Genomic DNA, 12328 nt, shown 5'->3' on the forward strand with positions numbered 1-12328 from the left:
AACTAGCTTGAGAGTGAAAATAGGTAACTTAATAAATTTATAACGATATTTCCGGTGAGACTCATTTGCGTTTTGTCGCAGCCGCCTGTGTATTCAGGAGCACTAACGTCTGGGTATTAATGGTGCAAAAATTACTTCCTAACCTGACTAGATTCAGGTACGATTTGTAGTCCAAATTTAGTATATTATTTTGTATAACGCAGCAGTTTATTTTTTTGACGTTCTTTGAAAATCTCCATCGTGATGGTATGTTGAAATTGTTTAACCATAATTTAAAACTTGCTTCGATTCTAAAGCTCCATACCTTTAGCTTGATAAAAACATGTGTTTTTAATTGACCGCGCGGTGTTTTCAATAGCCGATTACAAACGTCAAAAGGCGTTTTCAAGCATGTTTCCAAATATCAAATTTTGGAAAAATTATGATCCAAGTGTTAACTCGTACAATTTTTTCCTAGACGCGTATCTTCTGTTATGTTTTTGCTGTGTACACGAACAATTCGATCATTATACTTGTTAATTCGATAGGCCTTTATTCAGACATACACATGTAATATTTTTCTTGAGATTCATTTTTTTTGCAAACTAATATGTCCATGAAAACTAAAGATGCTCGATTTATCTGAAAGCTGTGCAGTTTGTCCGAGAAATGCATGTACATCAAAAACGCAACAACCAGGAAAATTTTCAACCGGACAGAAAGTGAGATCAACAAGCTGATACTGCCTTGTTTCTCAAGACTTAAGAACCCCGAAATTTTTTCATGAATTCAGGCTAAGTCACCACCTGACAATTCTTTCTAGATAAAAGCCAACTATTCAATTTTTTTGACGCGAAATGTGGAATTCAATTTTTGAAATAACTAAATCCAATGCTTTTGCTTAGGAATTAAAAAATAAAGCAAAGTAACCCGCTTGAAATCTTTTTTTTTATACTTGGTGAACTGCAGCCAATTTTTAGTGTCAAGAGAAAAATGCCGGGTGTGAAATATTCTCTTATTGCCTCTCTTTATCTCTAGTGTTTACTGTAATTTCAAAATCAGTTACAGCTGAAGTGACTAGCAACATGAGTTTTTGAAGAGTAACTAGCTTGAGAGTGAAAATAGGTAACTTAATAAATTTATAACATTATTTCCGGTAAGACTCATTTGCGTTTTGTCGCAGCCGCCTGTGTATTCAGGAACACTAACGTCTGGGCATTAATGGTGAAAAAATTATTCCCTAGCCTGACTAGATTCAGGTATGATTTGTAGTCCAAATTTAGTATAATATTTCGTATCAGGCATCAGTTTGCTTTTTTGACGTTCTTTGAAAATCTCCAGCGTGATGATACGTTGAAATTGTTCAACCATAAATTAAAACTTGCTTCAATTCTAAACTTCCAAACATTTAGCTTGATAAAACATGTGTCTTTAATTGACCTCGCGGTGTTTTCAATAGCCGATTACAAACTTCAAAAGGCGTTTTCAAGCATGTTTCGAAATATCGAATTTTGGACAAATTATGACCCAAGCTTTACCTCTTACAAGTTTTTTCCTAGACGCGTATCTTCTGTTACGTGTTTGCTGTTTTCATGAACAATTTGATCCTTATATTTATGAATTTGATAGTCCGTTATTCAGACGTACACATATAATCTTTTTATTGAGATTCATTTTTTAGAAATAAAAACTAAAGATGCTCGATTTATCAGAAAGCTGTGCAGTTTGTCCGACAAATGCATGTATATAAAAAACTTAACACCACGAAAAAATTTCGACCGGACAGAAAGTGAGATCAACAAGCTGATACTGCCTTGTTTCTCAAGACTTATGAACCCGGAAATTTTTTTCATGAATTCAGGCTAAGTCACCACTGACAATTCTTTCCAGATAAAAACCAACTATTCAATTTTTTTGACGCGAAATGCGGAATTCAATTTTTGAAATAATTAAGTCCAATGCTTTTGCTTAGGAATTAAAAAATAAAACAAACTAAGCCACTTGAAATCTTTTTTTATACTTGGTGAACTGCAGCCAATTTTCAGTGTCAAGAGAAAAATGCCGGGTATGAAATTTTCTCTAATTTCCTCTCTTTATCTCAAGCGTTTATTGTAAGTTCAAAATCAGTCCCAGCTGAGGTGACTAGCAACATGAGTTTTGGAAGCGTAACTAGCTTGAGAGTGAAAATACGTCACTTAATAAATTTATAACATTATTTCCGGTAAGACTCATTTGCGTTTTGTCGCAGCCGCCTGTGTATTCAGGAGCACTAACGTCCGGGCATTAATGGTGAAAAAATTACTTCCTAGATTCAGGTTTGATTTGTAGTCCAAATTTAGTATATTATTTCGTATAAGGCAGCAGTTTGCTTTTTTTGACGTTCTTTGAAAATTTCCATCATGATGATATGTTGAAATGGTTCAACCATAAGTTAAGACTCGCTTCAATTCTAAAGTTTCACACATTTAGCTTGATAAGACATGTGTTTTTAATTGACCTCGCGGTGTTTTCAATAGCCGATTACAAACGTCAAAAGGCGTTTTCAAGCATGTTTCCAAATATCAAATTTTGGACAAATTATGATCCAAGTGTCAACTCGTGCAAGTTTTTTTCCTAGAAGCGTATCTTCTGTTATGTGTTTGCTGTTTACAAGAACAAGTCGATCATTATACTTGTTAATTTGATAGGACGTTATTCAGACATACACATGTTTGAATCGATTTATATGAAAGCTGTGCAATTTGTCCGAGAAATGCATGTACATCAAAAACGCAACACCAAGAAAAATCTTCAATCGGACAGATAGTGAAATCAACAAGCTGATACTGCCTTGTTTCTCGAGAACCCGAAATTTTTTTTCATGAATCCAGGCTAAGTTACCACCTGAAAATGCTTTCTAGATAAAAACGAACTATTCAATTTTTTTGACGCGAAATGCGCAATTCAATTTTTAAAATAACTAAATCCAATGCTTTTGCTTAGAAAGTAAAAAATAAAACATTAAAAAGTTATGTGTGTTCTGAAGTTAGGCCGCGGTTTTTCCGATAGTCATTTCAAATGTAAATGTAAATGCTAAATAATATTTTCAAAAAATTGCCACAAACGCGTATCCTCTGTTATTACTACTTCTTTTATACGTTATAATTTTAATTCTGTTAATCAGACATACACACGTAAGCTTTGATTGAGATTCGTCTTTTGCAAATAAAATTGTAAGGGAAAGATAACGATGCTCAATATATCTGAAGGCTGTACCGTTTGTCCGAGAATTTCCGGTATATCAAAAACACGCCACCATGAAAAATCTTCGAAGGGAATAGGAAGTGACATCAACTAAGAAAAGCTGATATTGCATTGTTTTCCAAGACTTGAGAACCCGGAATTTTTTCATGAATCCGTCATATCATTTAAATCAAAAGCAAGCACATTTCTTTGAAATTTTTGTTCTGGCCAAAAATCTTCTTCCTTAGCAGTTAATTTAAACTATTAACGGTTGGGGGAAACTAAAAACGCGATGAAGAGTGAAAGAAAAAGAGACTTCCTTGTTTAGAAAATAAAACCTAGGCTTCAATAATTGCTTGAGTTTGTGTTGATTTTAAAGTTGCTATAAATGGAAAACACTCCATGGCCACCAGTAAGAAGAATTGTTTGTAATTGAGGAAAAGCTATAATTGTTCATTTATTCACAATTGTTCATTGATTCCATGTTGATTTGACATATCATGTTTATTAAATATGATATGTTAGTTACATAGTCCGTTAATAAGAATGGGCTAAATGGGCTTCATCTAATACCGCATAGTGAAATATTGGATGGAAAGACATACTGTCTCTGGTAATAGCCCTCGCGTCGCTAAGGTTCTGAATATTGCTTCGTGGACTATAAAACTTGTTTCTTGTTTATATATTTTGTCATTGCAGATGTCTTTTGTGTCCAATTGAGCAAAAAGTTTTCTGAAAAAAGCTGTAGCCGTCACGCACTAAATTATGAACAATACACAAAGAGCACTTAATTCGGTGAAAAGTATTTGCCACATATTTAGAGGCCGCGATTTGAAGCAGAGCGAAGCCCCAATGACGATATGGCGTTTTTGTGATCAATTTTGTCTCCGAGTTTTCTTGTTTTTGGAACAAGGAAGATCAAAACTTGTGGTCATGACACAAGATGGTAGATAAGAAACAAAATAACTGCTGTTGGATTCCCTTAACTTTTACCGCCTTTTGGCAACTTCTTGCCAAACTTCTCCCAAATAAGTTTTTTGGCACATATCTTGAAAACCAGGTTTTAGAGCAAAAATGAGGATCACAGTATTGGTATGGAAGCAGAAGTTTTTGAATATTTATTCATCAATATTTGATATCATGCCTAAATAACACATGAAAACTTTGATAATATACCACTTTTTTCCAATATACCACTTTTTCCTTAAAGTTCTTTTAAGAAATAAAGTACTCTTTCATTTACAGGCAAAACATTTTAGACAATTTCCTTGTACGTTCGGATAAAAAATAGATATGGTGTATCCACTGTTCGTAAATTGATTTTTGTTTACATATTTGAAAAGGAAAAAAATAACAACTCGATTTTTGCACTTAAGTCAATTTTCATTCCGAACTTATTACTAAAATTAGCAACTTTTCCTCAATTATAAACAATCCCTCTTAGTGGGGGCCATGGAGTGTTTTCCATTTAGAGCAACTTTATCGCTTTGAAGTTATTGCTTTCCATTTATTTGATTTTCAAGAGGTATTTATGACTGAAATCCTTATACATTCAAAAATTTTCACTGCAGATACTCCAAAAAGGAAAAAGGCTATTAAAATTTTAAAAGTTTTTTAGTTTTTTCCCACTTCTATAGTATTTTCGCCAACCAAATAAGGTTTTTCATCCTTTCTAACTCTATTTTGATATTTGTCAGCTCACAGATCAGCATTTGTTGATCTCCGTTTTCGGAGATATTGCAAAAAACTTTGATGGAAGTTCGCTTCATTATTTTTTGGAAAAAACTATTGCACGAACGATACATACTACGTAGATTTAGTTGTCATTTCAGACAGTTTTACCGAACAGATATAAATAATTTTTACAGAAGATTAATTCAATTAACCACCTCGGACACCATTACAAGTCAAGCGATTCTTCAATAGGCGACCAAAAACCTGAAAATCTGCATAAACGCGCAACGGGCAACACTTATACTGACAGCTTGAAGTTTTTTCCCTATGGTTTTTCAGGGATGCATCAGGAAACTTGTCAGCAGCCCGTTATGGGTTTTTCGAGCTTTGTTTCTTAATTGCCTTAAGATTGAAAACACTAATATTCGAATATGGGAGGCGTCTTAACTTGATTCAACAAAGTGAAACATTACTTTTCGAATGAAATTAAAGTTATAAATTTCGTATGATATTATGCACATTTTTGGCATTATTCTTCAACTCCTGTTTTGCCTCAATCTCCTGAATCTAATTACTGCTAAATTGTAGTGTTTGCTTATAATAGGGGTGAAATGTTTGCATAATTTCAAGGACACGTCACTAAAGTGGAGAACACTATCATAAATTTCCCAATATGACACGTTCATTTTGCTCATGAGAATAGACCATTATCGCTATGAGAAATATTGGGTCGGCCCTACTTAGGCCATGAAAAGACCGTTGGTCGACCATAATCAGATGGTAAAAGTGGAAAACCACTTTGAAGAATTGAGTAGAATTGCTCAAAAACTGGGTACCAGTGGATGCTTATTATGATTAATCAAAAGCTGTCATGAAACTACTAATTACGAAGAAAATGGCGAAATCCGAAAATTTTAGTCTTAATTTTGCGCAAACCTGATAGTTTTATTGGGAAAATAGAAATTGCATTTCACATATCACTTCTTTATACAAAAAATATCCCCAAATGTAGGTTAGGGCAAGTTGCGATCATCTTTATCCGATAAAATTCTAAAACCGTTAAGCACTCGAAAGGATTCAAATACTTGAAGAATACGGCAAGGGCTATATTAGGTAATGATTACATTTTTGCTATTGTTTTTTCTTTACTACAGGTACATTCTTACCAACTTGGAACTGGTGAGAGACTACGCCTACCTTCCGATGATTCCAATGGTCTTCAACACCCGATAAACAAAACTCTAACAATCTTGATGCGAATTACTGAGCACCACCAGGAAGCAATTTTTTAATTGCCCCGAAACTACTATTAACAAGAAAACCTGCCTGCCTCAGCAACTCTAGAAATTTTAAGATATTATCTTAGAAAATCAAGAATTCGTTAAAAAAGATCTTATGAGACCCCTTGTTAGTGAAAAAACTACAGCTGTAACACTTGTAGTATTGAAGATGAAAGAAATAGCACATTCTGTGAGCCATGGGTTCCAAGATGAAAAATCATTAAAGACTAACGCCCCTACCAAATTTTGACGGACCATGCAGTCCTTTTCACTCATCGCTTTTCACAAAATGTATCTTAAAACTTGTTGAATTGGCTAAAATCTGAGATATAATTGCGAAAGAATTATTCGGACATTACTTCAATTGTTTGCAACAAAATGTTCCACAAAAAGTCTAATTTGGCCATTTTGTTGAATTTGATTACACAATTTGTCCCTCAGACTTTAATGAAAACAAGTTCATTTTAGAGAACAACCTCAATCAAATCAAAACGTTTCTATGTTTTTGTGAAATTATACTTTTTATGTGTATTGTAATTTTAAAATGTTCATTTATAATATTCACATTAAACTGCTATAACAATTTTCAAATTACAACTCAAAAAGACCATCTTGTGAAGCTGGAAAATAAGTCAGTATAGGCTAAGCTATACTGGGCGCTCTTTTGGTGAAGAATGAGTAATCGCTTCATTTATTCCTGAGAAATCCTTCTGTTTTAAAAGTGATAGATTTTTATTGAAATCTGAAAAATCCCTCTGATGAAAAGTAATCAGTATGTTGTAATTGCTGACAAATCCCTGCATCAAAAAAGATTGGTAATTATCTCCTATTTTACCGTCAGCTGTTTTTCAAATTCTAGCAATTTCATGAATAAAATGTCCATTTAACTGCTCGTTCTTTACACCAAAGTATTGATTACTATACAGGGAAAAGGGAGGGTCGGACAGAATATTTGAATTGATTAAATAGGCTGAAAAACGTTCGTTATTTGAATAGTTTGTGAAATTTCCCACAGCAAAAATAAAAATTATTATTTCATTATCCAAAAATCAAAGATCGGATTGGGCGGCAATTACCACTAGATTTGAAGAGTCATTAGTGCCGCTTTAGCAAAATCAACACCAAGTAAATAAATTCAATTCGCCAAAAACATACTCACATGCCTAATTAAGGAATGTGATGACAAACTTGATATGGTCACATATAATTTTGTCACAATCTACACAAAGAACCATCTTCTAAAATTAAAATTCTTGTTAATCGAGTTCAATTTGGTAGTGGTGCTGGTCAGTAAAAGTATACTATTCCGATTAAAAGTTTAGTTTTCGTCAAACGGATGTTTTATCCAAATTTTACCTCTTAAAACTGGCACTTCAAAAATTATATACTGTTATCAGCATTGTGAAGAGAAAAAATTGACCATGCATCATTGCACAAGTTATTGCGAAAAATTTTAGAGGGTTTCATCTGAAAAAAAAATCGATTAAATGCTAAACAAGAACTTTCACGTTAAAAATTTCTTAATTGCTGAGGTAAAAAAAATTCTGAAGATGAAAAGATTATGCAAACAATTAAATCGTAGTATTTCAAAATCTTCATAAAATCAATTTTATCTTTTACGTTTTGTTTTGAATAGAATTCGGCCTTCCGTTACCCGTATATTAAGAAGACAATTTTGTTATCAAACAGAAGGGTATAAAGATTTTGCTGGCTAAAAGTGAGCGATAAAAGAACTAAATTTTTTATAGCTAACGGAGCACCTCAAAAGTTTATTCTTTCGTATCTTTTTCAAACCGTGAATTCAAACTTCAAAGCACCATAATGATAATTCATAACTGACGAGCGAGAAAAACGAAAAATTTGAAAAATATACTAAATTTACAATCACGAATTATTCCTTTCTTTTTAAACATCATATTTACATAATTACACTGTACAAACTAAAAAGGAACTCTTTCATTTTTGGCCATGAGATATGTTTGTTATTAAAAATTTAGAACCGATTCCTCTCTCCGTAGAGAATGACCAGACACTCCAGACAAGGCGAAAAATCTAAGAATACAAATATCGCAATTTTGAAGCTGAATTAGCCAGACCATTAATCAGTTTGAAGATCTTTTGTGTGCATATGTCGGAAAATTGAGACCATGGATGAAAAAGCGATGACTACATAGAATCGTTTTCCAGCTTTTCGCGTAAGTATTAGCAGGAAAACGTCCAACATGAGGAGGAATTAGCCAGACTATGATTTGTAATTTAGCCATTTTTGAATCGGATTGCATCAATCTATCATTCGAAATAACAGGTATTATGATTCCAATTTAACAAAACTGCATTCAATATAGTGAGCTTATTATTCAAACTAACGCTCGGAGAGTTGGAATTAGGGCGACAAACGTAAGGTCATATATTTAATTACTTGGAGGATAAGCCCCAGACAATAAATTTCAGTTATTATTTCCAATACTTACTCCTAATTCCTGGGTACCTCCACAATTCACAGGATGACGTCCTAGGCCAACAACAGGTATGTTGCAGAAGTTTTTGCGCCAGGAGCGCAAGGTGCAGGCAAAACAGACCAAAAGTCAGGTATGGGTCAGACCAAACAGACTTATTACCGTGGGCCAGACCCTGGACCAAACACTGGAAATTTCATATCTTTATGATGACATATAAAATTGTAATGGCTGTATTCCCATCTCTTATAAGGAAGACTAATCAAAATATTATCAGTACAAAAACAAGTATTTTTTTCACATTAAATCGCAAACAAATTTTTTGTTCACGAGGTGGAAGCGAAACAGTTCAAACATTTGAGGTCAGTGTATGAGGTTAGGATTTCCTCTGGGTTGTAGCATCACTCGCTCTCTCTGTCTCTCACTCATAAGAGATGAGACATAATTCTTCCTGTAGTGAGTCCATTTCTCCCTCTCTGCCACCTCCTCTTTCACTTCCCCCTCCAGTCGGTAGGTTGCAAACTGGAAAACGTTTTTATTATTTATCAGTCGTAGAGCGCTGAGTATATACTGTTGAAGTTTCAACCGCATTCACCGCAAGTCTTAGATTTTCAGCTGTTTTTACAGCTGACACCTCCACCTGGGTTTTGAGTGAATAACTAAGTAAACAAAAACGAAACCACAGAGTGAAAAAATTTAACTTGTAATTTTCTGCGTGTGAAGCACAAGCTTATTTGTACCGGTTTTCATTTCAGTTCAAGAACGATGAATTTTTTATATCCATAAAGCTATATCATACAATTTGTGCGTGTGAAAAAAATCGTATCTGTTTCTCTCCCCAGTAAGAAAAAAAATCGTTATTATAAGCATCCCGGAGTTGAGATACGGTGTTCTTCAGTTCCGACGCATTACAAAACAAGTTATCGTTAAAAACCACTTCTGAATCGGCCTATTCTAAGCATATTTTGTAAACCGCATAGCCAGTCAAAAAATGTAGTAACTTTTCAGACAATCTCAAGTGACAAATCACCAGAAAACACTAGAAACTGTTGAATTTCAATATTTTTGAAACGCTGAATTTGTTACGTGTCGCACGAAAACAGTATAGTACCATAGAACGACACTTCCAATGAGTCGTGGAGTACACCTTCCAATGAGGAGTGCATAGAGTGTCCACAAGCGTGATTGATTTCAGGAATGCGTGTAGATGTGTTTGGTGGTGATTTTTTGTTATTTATTTATTTGTTTTATTGGTTCTTATGGTCTGAATACCTTCAGTGTGACGAGGTTTTGGTATTGACGAAAAACATAACTTTATTAGGATCATAAATATAATGATATCATATTCCTTGCAATCTACAAATGTCTTGATAAATTTGCCTTGAACTTTTTCAGCTGCATAATTGCAGGTAAGAAAACTGCAAAATTTTCTGCAAAAAATGATACGTGCTATTTATCTGAAATACCTTACCCAGGAATTAACTGGAAACCCGAAACAGCCTATTTTTATTCGGCATGCAGATATTTATAAGGAAAAATACTTCAAAACACTAATTAAAGTGTAGGAAAATTTTCTGATGTTTTGATTAGAAGGTTTCAAAGCAATTCCGACCGAAATTTCTGTAATGATTATAAAAATCAACCCAATTCTAAACCCATAGTTTCTCTGAGACTTCAATTTAAACAGTTTTCTCTTTACTTTTTTCCAAACTTCTGTGGCATAATTGCTTTTTACCCAGATAAATAACAGTAGCAGTGCCATGTATAAAAATATTCCGCAGGAAAAAATTTTCTGGGCAATTCTACCTGCAGTTTGCAATTAAATTTTGGAGGTCGAATAGCCTAGAATCTTCCCTTCAGGTAAAGTTCTACGTGCTCTAACCTGCAGATTCTATTTAAATATACCTAGAATTTTACCTGCAGGAAAAGAGCTGTGGGTATATCTACTTGCAAACTAACATGCAAATTGTGGGTAGAGTAAACTAGAAAATTGTACTGAAGGTAAAAATTGTACTGAAGGTAAAATGTGAAAGAATAACTACAGATTCTACGTAAATTTTAAATATTTTAGCATAAAATTGCAGCTGTTAGATTCTAGGTGAGTTGTAGTAAAGAACACTTAACCTATAAAATCTTGGTATATTTACCTAGAGTGCGGAAAAAACGGGGTAAATTCAGTCTAAAAATATTTTGTGCCTAAAAATATCTTAAAACGATCAATGAATGGAAGAGTAGAATGTCTAAATTAGAGTGGCTACCTTCGGAATGTGTGAAATAATACCATTGAGCGTTTGAGCACTAGCGCTTTCAACAGCTTGATACGAGATGGAACCAGCTAATATAATTATTAGATACAACAATAAGGGTGAGAAATGTGAATTATATAGATAGTTAAGTTACATTTCACCCATAGGGGGAGGGGAAGGGAAAAAACAGAAAATCTTACCAAAACTTGGACTTCAGCTAGGGTTCTCGGAACAGCCAAAAGAAGAAACCTCTTCTTGTGAACTTTCACTATTTCAGCACCATCGCTAATCTAAACAGTTCTCAATTATCAACTAAATACGATATAATTGAATTATTCCAAAATTATTCCTCAAAAGATGAAAAGCTGAGATACCAAGGATAGATTTGTGACACCTTCTTTGCTCGTCATGTTCTGCTCATGTAGACCCTAAATATTATACGAATCGACCAGATATTTTCGATCACGTGTCTGATTAATTGGGCTAACTACTTAATAATCAATTTCGGCCCATTTTTGGGACCAAATTGTTACGTAGTAAATGAACGAATTTTAGCCAATCAGAATTGGGTATATCTAATCTTTAAAATAAGATTTAAATACGTTCTAATATACGTGGAAAGTTCCGGAAAAACTTCATTTAACCTAATTTTAAGTAAATATAACCACGATATGTATCGATTAAGCTGGTTTTTGGCTTAATATTTTTAGGTTTTCTACAAGATTGTTGACCGATTATGAACTGATCTTGACGTCAATAACATCAGACAAAAAGCCAGTAAAAGAGCATAAAAAAATCTTGCCGTCTAAAATTCGCTTGTCACCCTGAATTGTACGTCCTAAACCTTATACGTTGATGCATTTACAGATGATGAATTGGGTCTTCCTGAATGAAGTCAAGAGCTGGCAAAGAAGAAAATCTGACCGATGATTATTTCGTAGTTACGGAAACGAGAGCAACTAAGTCACATGGCTCAATCATTTTAGTAAAGAAGGGAACGACAATAATAGAAGTTAAACCAGAAAAGTTTGATAGAACCGAGCGAGGAAAAACTTTCGAAATAATAAAAGCATGCTTTGAAGTACCTGTTATAGGTCATCTCTGGGTTATAGCACTTTACAACTCACCAGGTCGCCATTTGAATCTATCAGAAATTTTTGAAACTGAAATGACGAACGTTTTTATCTGTGGAAATTTCAACGCTCCACATCAAGAGCTGAATTGCACATATAACACTAAAAATGATGAGAAAATAATCGAAAATATTGAAACTGGAAAATTCAAGCTTTTAAATAACGGTTACCACACTTATCAATCATATCAAGGAGAATGTCGAAATATGCTTGATCTACATTTCGCCGATCAATCAGTCTTCAAATTTTTGACACATTTTATGTTTCCAATGACTTTGGTAGTGACCACAGCTCAACCATTACTACCCTGAATATAATGACTCAGAGCAAATTCGATT

At 33.8% G+C, this 12328-nt stretch overlaps 3 protein-coding genes across 5 annotated transcripts in view; 1 reads left to right on the forward strand and 2 right to left on the reverse strand.

The window, feature by feature from the left end:
- LOC142337128 (uncharacterized) overlaps positions 1 to 6382 on the forward strand; it is a 49285-nt gene extending 42903 nt beyond the window's left edge. For both annotated transcript variants that reach the window (XM_075386226.1, XM_075386227.1), the window contains exon 5: positions 6030 to 6382. In XM_075386226.1, the coding sequence (XP_075242341.1) occupies positions 6030 to 6108 (79 nt within the window). In that variant the 3' untranslated portion in view covers positions 6109 to 6382. The remainder of the gene's footprint in view (positions 1 to 6029) is intronic.
- Positions 1 to 12328, reverse strand: part of LOC142336269 (uncharacterized) — a 556260-nt gene that overhangs the window by 419923 nt on the left and 124009 nt on the right. The gene's annotated exons all lie outside the window — the stretch shown is intronic.
- The window catches only part of LOC142337129 (uncharacterized), a 92698-nt gene continuing 88921 nt past the window's right edge, over positions 8552 to 12328 (reverse strand). For both annotated transcript variants that reach the window (XM_075386229.1, XM_075386228.1), the window contains exons 16-18: positions 11232 to 11285; positions 11058 to 11147; positions 8552 to 9133 (exon numbers count right to left, since the gene is read on the reverse strand). In XM_075386229.1, the coding sequence (XP_075242344.1) occupies positions 8975 to 9133; positions 11058 to 11147; positions 11232 to 11285 (303 nt within the window). In that variant the 3' untranslated portion in view covers positions 8552 to 8974. The remainder of the gene's footprint in view (positions 9134 to 11057; positions 11148 to 11231; positions 11286 to 12328) is intronic.

The sequence above is a fragment of the Convolutriloba macropyga genome, chromosome 3 (genome assembly GCF_964194025.1).
Source record: "Convolutriloba macropyga chromosome 3, txConMacr16.3, whole genome shotgun sequence".
NCBI lineage: Eukaryota > Metazoa > Xenacoelomorpha > Acoela > Convolutidae > Convolutriloba > Convolutriloba macropyga.